The following is an 11960-nucleotide window of genomic DNA, read 5'->3' on the forward strand; positions in this document are numbered from 1 at the left end:
AATTGCTTTTACTATTTCAAATATAGCTGCTTTCACTCATCGGAGGAAAGTGATGTCACTCATTTAAGAAAAATAATTTCACTTAGTTCAGGAAACATATCTCAGTTAGTTGAGAGAATATATTTTCACACACTAGACAAACATATTTTAGTCGTTTCAAAATACTAGTTTCACTCATTTCACAAACTTGATTTCAATCTTTAAAAATACTCATTTCTTTATGTTCAAAAAAACTAATTTCACCCATCTGAAGAAACATATTTCACTCAGTTGTGAAAACATATTTTGCTCAGTTGAGAAAACATATTTCGAAACTGATTTCACTCGATGCGAAGAACTGATTCAATTATTTCAAAAAACCTATTTTACACAATTCAGAAAAGTTATCAATTTAACTCGCTTAATAAAACAGATTACGCTCATTTATAAAAATATAATTTCACTTAGTTCAAAACATTGGTTTCACTTAATTAAAAAATGTATTTCACTTATTTCAGAAACCTGATTTTACTCATTTAAAATGTTGAAATTGAATAAAGGGAAGGGCACGATGGGGGTTGGCGGCTAGGGTTCCCCCTCTGGGTCGCTCGCGGGAGCAACAAGGAAGGAGTTGGGGTTGAGGGCTGTTCCTTCCGAAGAGTCCTGGGACTCAAATTTTCTGCACTAAATTCAGTTAACAACACTTTCTTCAATGGTAATTAAGCTTCACTAGTCATCAACCCGTGCACCTGCACGGCTTAGCTATTATAGGGATACGTAATTATTAATGAATTCTATTAACATGTAAGATGAACATGACCCTTTAGGACTCTTTATTTGTACAGTTCTTCTTTCCTTTTTCAAGATACATGTATGTGGAATTTGTTTCCGTGGGAGTCATGTGGGATCATTTTTAGTGTGGGGGTGTTGGCTCATTTAAGGTGTGCCTTGAGGACTCCATATATGGACAGGGCTTCTTTCTTTCTTCCAGTAGAGATACAGTGAGATGATAGTTTTTCCTTTTATTTTTTCAACCGTGAAAGCGACATAAGATGTAGATAGATTGAGCTAGGATTATTTTTTTTACTTCTATTTGACCATAGATATATTAAGCAACGATTTTTCTTCTTACTTTGATTTGGGCAACCAAGAAAGGATTGTGTGCCTTTCAAGCGTTTTTTTTTTTTGCCAATGATTTTATTGATTGATCCCCACCGCAATAATTTTGTCCCACCAGATTGATGGCTGGTATTTCTAATGAACATGGAAATTTCTAGTGACTCTCTAATTAGTATACATATAGATAGATAAATCTATATTTTTTGATGCGTGACAATTTATCCATATTTTCCTTGTTGTGTCACAATTAGGTGCTTTCATATATTAAAATAATAGCCTAGGCGATGATGATATGTAGGAGTCATTATGGAGAGACTTGTGTACGTGCGTCTGATTTATTTTATTTGAATTGACTGGTACTTCTTTTTGTACACGTGGATTAAAAATAATAAATCAGGCATAGGTTTCTTTCTAACATGAGGCATATGGACTCCTTTTGTATGTTTTTTATTTACTTTCTTCAAGCAGAGTGGTCCCTGTACAGTTGAAAACTGGGGTCTGCACCCATTTTTCCGCATGAGGAGAAGGAACATGTTTGGACGTGCCTTTTTTTTTTTCTTCTTCTTTGTTCCAAAGGGAGAAGGCATGTTATTTATTGGAACTTTGTACTACCGTGACTATGGCTCTCTCTTTTTTTAGGGACTATGGCTCTCTTTTTTCATAGCGTGAAGCGTGAGGGCTCTTTTTTTAAACCTGATTTTCCTTTTTATAATAAGACACCGTATATTCTCTCTTTTTTTTGCTGAAGTCTATCCTCTATGGAGACGTGTTAGAGTGGGGCTTTTTTATTGCCTTTGTTCATGGCCAGAAGGAACATGTCTATTTTAGAAATTGTGCAAGGACACGTTTATTTCTACCGTAATCTCATAGGACTGTTAGTATAGGTCTTTTCTTATCCTAGCCGTATATTTAATGATCTTACGGTTATTATTGTTATTTTTCTAGATTATCGTTGAGCGTCGTATGGTGCCTCCAATTAGTAAATATAAGATAACATGACCTCTCTAAATAGTATTTTTTTTTAAATATCAATCACAACGCAGATGCACACACACACAAACACACACACACACACGCGCGCGCTTTTAAAACAGATTTTCAGTGTGTATTCTCATTTACAACTAACATGTGCTTCCATTTAGCACTAATCAGTACACTTTATTTTAGGCAAGAACGTGTACTTCCAATCCGGACTATCATGTGCTCCCAGCTAGTATTAATTTGTTCTCCCAACCTGAATTAGCATGTGCCTTGTGTGGGAGCACACATGTGCTTACCGACCAAGCACACAAGTACTCTAACGCAGAGCACATGTATCCTGCCACGTTTCGCTTTCCTGCGTGTCTCCCACTCCACCAAACATGACATCCAGGGGTGTTTCCTAGGGGACTCCCTTTAACTAGTTGCTCTAGAAGACAAAAAGCATGGGCCCGAAGGGAGTATATGAGTTGGTCAGTTTCGTCTAATATCATCGATGCCATGACAACCGAACAATTGTATATATAATATCTAGTTTAGTACTCCCACTGTCCCAAAATATAAGAACGTTTTTGATACTAATATAGTGTTCAAAACGTTCTTATATTATGGGACGGAGGGAGTAGCTGATGTCGGTAGATAGAAGTTGCACTCTGATTTAGGAGTAAGCAATCAACATGACGATGAAATAAAAGCATGTGGTAAATCACTGCTCGTGGTAAATATGAATGACAACAATTCATGAGGACTACTGTTAGTTAGTTTTTTAAATGTGCTCACACATGAACCGTTTAGGTAGCTTCACATATGGATGATTACATGTTGAGAGAAATTGATTAATTGAGGCTAGCTATTATTAGATATAAAATATGCCTTCATAAAGAGACATGGATTTTTATTTTCACAATACTTAATTTGCAGCTCTTTATATCAGTAGTGGAGCTAGAGAGGATGTTTGCGCGGGCAGGGTGGGGGGGGGGGGGGGGGGGGTTAGAAAATATAGCTGTTTGGGGGTGGGAGGGGGCGGCAGAAGCTTAACAAATCCTATCTAAACAGCCACCAAAGTTTGTCTTCATGTTTTGTAGTAAGGCTGGGGGGCCATGGCCCCTGCAGGCCTCAACTAAGTTCCGCCGTTGCTTTATATCTTCTAAAATACTTAAAAGTGCAGTTGTCCTTTTTGACACAAAAAGTGTAGTCTCCATACCATTTGATTCGTGCTAACTAGCGTGAATCCCAACGCGCGGGTGTACTCAAATCTTTAGTGAAGGAGGAAATATGAATTCCGTACTTACTTCCTTTAACGCTTGTTGGCTAGTCGTGTACTTGTTTTTTTGTGCCTCAAAAGTATTTGACACTTGCAAGAAACAAAAAAATGCCAAATATCATGATCATGGAGCACCGCAATTCTCTAATAAATATTTGAAATGTCCAAATTGGCTCTGAAACCTGGAGCACGCGCCCGATTCAAGAAAATCACCTTCGTCGGAACTTGGGGACCAAGAGCCAGATCATAATGCAAAATCCCACGTTCCCCATTGTAAAACATAGCACAAGTGATGGTCATAAGTTTGGTCATCCTCAGTCAGCTACGACATTAGATTATTACTCAGTGACAACAGTAGGTTGGTGATGATCTCCCACCCCTAACGCCGCAGAGCATCACATCAACTTCCAACATGGTGTGCCTACATTCAACACGGGAGTGGACGCACAGTAGAGCCACCTTAACCCATCCCGGAATCTCAGCTCTCTCGCACTTGCTATCACGTAGTAGTGGGTCAACAAGCTTGTGCGGCCACTTCCAATACTTTCGTGTCTCAAAGGATTCAAATCATTTCAAACGATCTATCAGATTTTTTACTGGTGATTTTGGAAAAAATAGGCACCAATCAGGACCCATATTTATGAAAGATACTACAGTTAAAGGCATCTTAGAGATTGTGTAGTTGCACAATGTTCTTTAACGAGGTAGATTGCAGTTACACATTATTTAGAAGGGGAGAATGTATTCACAAATAGGAGCTATGGGCTACTGCGATTTTGATTATGTCATGATAATTATAAATTACTTACACAATCAAGAAGTGATTCTGGAGACGATCCCTTCCTTGCCTTCATCATATAAGGCTTGGACATATATCCACATAGTATCTCAAGAACTACAATGCCAAGAATGTATACATCGGCCATTTGTGATATCATCCCTGTAGCGACGTACTCAGGATCTGCATAGCCACTAGCAGATGAAAAATGGGATCATCAAGGTGGTGCCAAGGCGGTGCAATTCAAACACACTTATAGGCGAACTCTATTTTGTCCATAACGTGTATTCCCAATTGAAATTAACATGTGCTTCTAATGTGAACTAACATGTGCCCCGCGAGGGAGCACACATGTGCTCCAGCCCAGAGCACAGGTATCCTTCATGCCACGTGTCGCTCTCCTGCGCATCTCGTGCTCTACCAAAAGTGACATCCATCAATGTTTCCTAGGCGGCTCTCTTTAACTAGTTGCTTTAGAAGACAAACGTCGTGGGCCTCAATGGAGATATGTGTTGGTCAGTTTCCTCTAATATTTGCATTGGTGCCGTGACAGTAACACAATTGTAGATATGATATCTAGCTTAGCAGTTGATGTCCGTAGATAGAAGTTACATTCTGATTTCGGAGTAAGCAAACAGAGATCCAAGTGGATTATGTAAACATCGATTCAATATGAGAGGTTATATAGAGCCCAACATCAAATAAGTGAAACACATGTGTCAAATATGACAGCAAGGTACACAACTCATGAGCAGTAACGCTAATTAGGTCTTTTTTGGCTGGTGTGGAAGATATGGCTCATTCCTCGGTCAACTACAACCCCTGATTATTACTCAGTGACAACAGTAGGCTGGTGATGATCTCCCACTCCCGACACTGCAGAGCATCGCGACAACTTCTGACATGTTCGGTCTACATTCAGGACGACAATGGACGCAGAGCAGAGCCACCTTAACGCATTCCGCAATCTGAGCTCTCTCGCTCTTGCTAGCGCGTAGCAGTGGGTCAACAAGCTTGCGGGGCCTCTTCCGGTACTTGCGTGCCTGAAAGGATTCCAAACCATTTCAAGTCATGTATTGAATTTTCACTGGTGATTTTGGGCATAAAAGGCACCAACATCTTAAGAGATTGTGTAACTGCACAATGCTCTGCAATTCTGATTATGTCATGATAATTTAAAATTACTTACGTGGTCAGGAAGTGATCCTAGAGATGAGCTCTTCTTCGCCTTCACCATATAAGACCGGGACATCTTTCCACATATTATCTCTAGAACTACAACGCCAAAGCTGTATACATCTGCCTTTTGTGATATCATTCCAGTAGCAACATATTCAGGATCTGCATAGCCACTAGCAAATGAAAAATGGGATCATCATTCATGGCGGTGCACTTGCAAACACTTGAAAAAGAAATAAGGCAGTGGCATCTCTAACTAGATTGCTGAAACAGATGGTATCTTACTATGTGCCGTATACACGATCTTGCACAATCGCATCTGGAGCTATCTTTTTAGCCAGACCGAAATCAGAAATTTTAACATTCATTTCAGGATCCAACAGGACATTACTTGCTTTCAAATCCCTGTGGACAATGCACATCTGAGAATGCAGATGCAGATAAACAAGGCCATCTGCTATCCCTTTGATTATTTGAATACGCTTTGACCAATTAAGCAATTTCCTTTTTGACTCGTCTGCAAAAACGTAGGTGCAGTATTAGAGAGATAAATTTTCTGGGAAATGAACAGATGAATCACAATGAACACAGGCTCATATGATAGTAGAAACATGCCAGAAATGATGGCTGCCAAGCTATTATTTGACATATATTCATAGACAAGTATCTTCTCTTTTCCTTGAACACAAAACCCAAGCAGCAAAATTATATTTTTGTGTCGAAGATTTGGAATGACTTCAATCTCAGCTCGGAACTCCGATAGGCCTTGATGTGAAGATGTGCTGTGTCTTTTGATAGCAATATCAAGACCATCAGGCAGTTTGCCCTGAAAAGATTAAATGGCAATATTCAAGAACACATCTCAACATGTATCGAAGAGGTTGGAGAAAAATTTTGGGGTATGGTTACATGCACTGTCGACACCCCTGACTATTGCTGGTGCACAAGAGAGCAAATCCCCACCCATCGGTAGCATTGCTGGCATATGCAAACAATGGATGTAATTCAGGTAGAGGTGTACTCCCTCCGTAAAGAAACATAAGAGCGTTTAGATCACTATTCCTCTCCCGTTTAAGAACTCTTCATTCTCTCCATGATGTTAAACAAAGTCATAGACAATGACAATTGGAATAGTATATCACTAACCTGAAGCTACACTGAACTAAAGATTCAATCCAATTTAAGTCCATAAGCAATAGAGATATATATGCATGTAGTAGTATTATCACATTATTAAGTCATGCATAAACTATGAGTGGTGGAAGCGTATTCAAAGACCGCACAAAATTTTAACAGAACAAACCATCAAGCAAGGAGTCTGATTGACCAAACCTTTGCTGCTTCCACTCATTATGCATTCTTTGACTGACAAACAATAGGGGTAACTACATTGCTGACCCCATTCAGTATATGTATGTGATAAATGACCCACGGGCATTTTAATTTGATTTTGCCACTGAATATCATTGCTTTTAGGTAGGAAACTACATTTCAAAAGACGGATCCATCTTGCCATTATGGGTACGAGCTGATAAATATAAAAACACATTCCTCTCCAGGTTGAGGCACTTCAGTTCCATTTTTTTACAGCAAATTAGATATAGGGGAGAAACACATATATAGTCAATAATCGGGTAGAGAATTCATGTAATTTATTTTAGGAACATCCGTGTACTTCTTTTCTTTACATGAATGCTTCTATTTTACCATTTTATTCCTTTAGTATTGCAAATGCAAGTTCTTAAGCTGTTTAAGGCTATCACATACTAAAGTTGGTCTCAAGAAAGCATTACCTTGTAAATACAACCGAATCCACCATTTCCAAGCAAGTTCTGTAATGATAAATTGTCTGTAGCAGCCAATATCTGAGAGAAACTAAAATAGGGTAGCTCTACTCCTTTTCCAACACCGATGAGATTGACTAGTTCCTCCATATTCATGACTTGGCCTGATCCAAAGAGAAACCCCATCTTGTCATTGATTATAAGGCAGGGCACGTTTGTTTCAAAGAGTAAATTCATAACTTTCCAAATGCTAGCATCCACAAAAGTATGACAGAAGTAGAACAATAAACAAAAGCTTCCTTGAATCGTCCAAAAGCAAATGGAATCCTTGAATCGTCCAAAAGCTTCCTTGAATCGTCCCACAATATTGTGAAATTTTAGCACCTACTCCCTCCATCCCACAATATAAGATCGTTTTTCAAGCTAACATAGCCTGATAAATGATCTTATATTGTGGGACGGAGGGAGTAGTTATGAACTTAAAGAAGCTGTCAAGTAAGCTTTAAGTGTACATACTTGCTTTTTGTTCTTCCTTGGATTTTGTGCAAGGAGTTTCCAGATCTTCTAATTGAGTTACCTTGAGGGCCTCTGTTCTGAGTTTTCTATAATAGAAATTATATCAAAAATAAATATGAATAAAGGACACAAAGATTTAGATGTTATAATTTAATGATTTTCCATTTGTATTTATGGGTGGAACATACACGGTAAAAGTGTTCCTTAATTTGTACTGAAGTAGCACACAACTAGATGGTGATTGTGTTGTAAAGCAGAGTCTTGATATTCTGCAAAGTTTGGCACTAAGTTGATACAGAACAGTAACAATTCCGACCATTGTTATAATTCGAAAGGGTGTTGCTCAACAAGTTCAATTTCATTGTGTGACAAGAAATTGTTTGTGCTTCCTTCATTCTATACCTTCACAAAAAGAGCTGGAAAATGAAGCAGGACCAGAGTGGTTTAAATGCACAGCAAATGAGATTCCATGAATATGACTTGAATTCAGCATAAAACAAGGTACCATTGGTATAGCATACCTATTGTTATGTTCTGAATGATGTACTGCATGTAACTCATCCATAGTACCCTTCAAGATGCAAAAAGGATGGAAATAAGATCCTTTCAACGTGATTTCTCTTGAATAAGCATTATGAAAACAATTAGCAATGTTCTAGCAACAAATCAATATTTACTATGAAGCATAATAGGGGGGAATTTTGCTCGACAACATGCAGGGGGGCTGCATCCCATACAAAACACATTGGCCTAGTCAACCGTCAGCAAACAACAAAGCACAACAAACTAAAAGACTAACTGATTGCATTCCTCGTTGATTGCAAGGACTAGCTGCCGATTGCATGGTAGGTGGAAATGGACAAAGATTTTTGCACACGCTTTTGTAGAAAAAAATATGCAGAACATTACTCCTCATATTAAGTGCTTTGGACCTGCTTCATTTACATCTAGCAGAAAAAGGAGCAACTATAACTAACTAAATCTGTGCTGGAAACTCAAGCACATGATAGCCGTATCATTTACATCTAGAGAAGTGAGAAGAATGTATGTACCTCTGTACCAAGAGGGTCAGCTGTGTGCAGAAGCCGTGCCCAGGTCCGACTGGTATCGACAAAGCCGACAAGAGGGAAGAGCTGGAGGTAGAAGGTGATCTCATTCTGCACCTGATGGAGCTGGTCAGCTTGCTTCCCTCCCATAAAGCAGCTGTACAGGTAGCTGCCATCCTGACAGGATCTGATGAGCACGTACGTATGCCGGAGAGTCTCCTCCAGCTGCTCAACTGGGTTCCTCGTCTCCGTATGCTGCATCAGCTGCGTGCTCTCGAGCTGCCGGAGAAGGTCTCCGATCATCTTCACACGCCGCGCCAACAGCTGGCAGGTTCGGCGGTTCCTCCTAACTGTCCTTGCAGCCTCCACGATCATCGTGATAAGCCCATACGCGTCCACCCCAGCAAGCTGCGCTATGTTGGCCACCTGACCCACACCATTCCAGAGCATCATCTTCTCTCAGTTCAGTTTGCTGGTGAAGAAGACCGGAGAGTGTTGAGAACAGGCACCCAGTAACCAGCTTCTATACCTTGGGACTTTTCTGAGCAACGGGTCGCAGTCTTCAGACTTTCATGATTGACTATGTTGTGCAAGGAACCTCTCCTGATAGGATGACCCCGTCCAAATTGTTGACGTGGTGAGTGGACTGTGATAGTGACTTTTCAGAAACTATAACAATTTGGCATGGCGTTTGAACACCGGCGAGTCCAAGACTACTTACTACATCGTAAGAATATCTAACAGAAATGTAGGTATTATCCTGGCACAATCAGCAGCAGAGATTCTCCTCCTGCGGAATTTCCACAAACACCTGGCCTGCGGCCAGCGGAGGCCAGTCCATCAGAGAGAGTTAAACCAGAACATCGGCCGGCGGAGACCAGACCACACGACGCCATGAGCCCATGACTGAGCAATCAATCAAAGGGCAGGACGTCCATGAAATGGCAAGGAGGAGGCACTGCCACCGGTGCCATCTGGACGGCTCCCGGTGCACGCGGACGCGGCAATGGCATAACGACAAACACCTTGTGCTCTTCTCCAAGTGGCACGCGGGCATCCATCGCTGCTGAGAAATAAACGCCGTCGCTGGATCCCCGACTGACTGACCGCGTGAGGCCGTCCCACGAGCTCACGAACAGGCTGGGGCTACATGTTCCGCCGTGAACACGATGCCGTCGCACTAGTGCGCGTGTAGGGAGAACCGAGAACGCGTCGCGTCTGCTGTGCATAATTTAAAGTTGTGGATAATGGCCCTGTTTGGATACTTAGTTAAAGGTTAGAGTTAGATTTTAATCTTGAACTAATCCTGAAGTAACTACAACCAAAGAGGTGTTTGGATCGTAGGATAAAATTGACAATAAATGCTCTTTCTCAATCATTTGGTCGAGAGTTGCGCCGTCTGATGCAGACGGGGACGCGCCCGGCAAGGAGCCGCGCTGGCCTCTCGCGCAGCCCGCCGGCTGAATCCGCTATCCCTGCGCAAGGAGCCGCGCTGGCCGAGGCCGACGGGGACGGGCCGCGCAAGAAGCCGCGACTGCTTACCCGCGGGCGGATGGGCCACGGGAAGACGATGGAGTTGGAACGGGATGTTAGAGCAGGGTTGCTGCGGGGAGAGCGAGAGAAAAATGTGTTTTTTTAGTGGTCTCGAGAAGAACTAACCTAAATAAGCACCTCTTGGATGGGTTAGTTTTTTTGGTGGGTTAGATGCATCTAACCCAAACTAACTCTCCCTGTTTGGATATTTTTGGGTTAGTTGAGTCAAACTAACCCAAATTAACTCTAACCTATGGATTCAAACAGGGCCAACATAATTGAAGAGTGTGGATATGATGTCTGGGGGATAGCTGTAAGCTGCACCACGGTATCTACTATTCGTCCCTCCTAGAGATCCGTGTAGCATGTAAATAGTTACCTTCTTAATCAACAATGCATGAATAGTGAAATGCGGTTAGTAACTTTGTCCTTGCATTGGAACGTGTTGTCAGATCAAAAGAATCGGGGCCTGGGAAAGGCTGACATACTCCCTTCGTTTCATAATGTAGTGTCTATAGATTTTTACAAAAGTCTAACATTACAAACTTTAATCATATCTATAGAGAAAAGTAGGTACATCTAGAATACCAAATGCACATTATTGGATACATTGTGAGTTATATTTTCAGAACGTACATGTTTGGTATTGAAGATGTAGATAGTTTTCTCTATACACTTGATCAAAGTTGGCGAAGTTTGACTTTGAAAAAAAATCTATAGGCACTACATTGTGAAATGAAGGGAGTATTGTTTTTCATGGACAAGTCAGTGAACAAACATTGATAGACATATTTCTTATCTGTTGTCAGAGTGTTTTGACCATATATGTTTGCTTGTACTGAGCACTAGACAAAAGTTCTTAATTAGTAGTTGAATAATCCAAAAAAGAAGCATTGGTAAGATAGCAGTGCTTGTGCACGGTGATCACATGCGGACAATTTAGATTTTCTAGACATGTACAATATTACGTTTAGCTTTCATCTTGTCTACCTTTTCGCCGTATGCTTCATTGCCTAAAATGGGGTCCTTCAGTACTCCCAGCAAAATGTGAACTGGATGCGCTGACAGAAGTTTATATCATACCCGTGATCTATGTACAGATAAACCTTCTGTGCATGCAACTTCAGATAGAAGCCAATATTTTACTTACAGCTTCTATGTCAGGATACTCGACATTGTTTATCTGCAATGCTAGTCGAAAAATTACTAACACCTGCGTTTGACTAGTGCTTGTTTCATGTATGTCTTTCATCAAACCACTAGCTTAAACCTGCAAGCACAAATCTCGAAGCTCCTCGATTGTACGGTGACTACGTGGGTGGCATCTATCCCCGGTGGCATGAAACTATTTTTCGTATAATTGAAACAAGACAAGAAAAGTATTCCTCTTCACTTGTGGGTTTGCGTAAACTCTCGGAACATAGATTTTAGTTGAAGGTGTGTGCTCTATATTCCTCTATATGAAATTGCCAATATTTTCCTATAAAGTAAACTGTAGTAATAAATCTGTTTTTTGACTTTATTTTAGACCAACAACATGATTTTACGCACTTAATAGAAACATTACAATAGGCTAAAACAAAATACTACAATAATAACCATTAAAATATCTTATATTTACTAATCGGATGCACCATACAAGACACCACGTTAATCCTTAAAATTAAGGAATTTCAACCATCCGATTAATATATGATGTGTATGCAACCCTTAGATTAAACGTGAGATTGAGGCACCAGGTTAATCCATGAAATTAAGGAATTTCAGCCATCCGGTTAAATATA

At 40.4% G+C, this 11960-nt stretch overlaps 1 protein-coding gene across 1 annotated transcript; it reads right to left on the minus strand.

Annotated features, from left to right (window-relative positions):
• Positions 1-4921: 4921 nt before the first annotated feature.
• Positions 4922-9327, minus strand: LOC123083280 (putative receptor-like protein kinase At4g00960). Its single transcript, XM_044505359.1, has 8 exons — positions 8650-9327; positions 8119-8168; positions 7598-7674; positions 7091-7245; positions 5913-6123; positions 5583-5814; positions 5308-5470; positions 4922-5161 (listed from the first exon to the last, which is right to left on the minus strand). The coding sequence occupies exons 1-8, from the start codon at positions 9094-9096 to the stop codon at positions 4952-4954; spliced, it is 1545 nt and encodes a 514-aa protein (XP_044361294.1). The 5' UTR covers positions 9097-9327; the 3' UTR covers positions 4922-4951.
• Between the last annotated feature and the right edge of the window lie 2633 nt (positions 9328-11960).

This window comes from Triticum aestivum, chromosome 4A (assembly GCF_018294505.1).
Source record: "Triticum aestivum cultivar Chinese Spring chromosome 4A, IWGSC CS RefSeq v2.1, whole genome shotgun sequence".
Lineage (NCBI taxonomy): Eukaryota > Viridiplantae > Streptophyta > Magnoliopsida > Poales > Poaceae > Triticum > Triticum aestivum.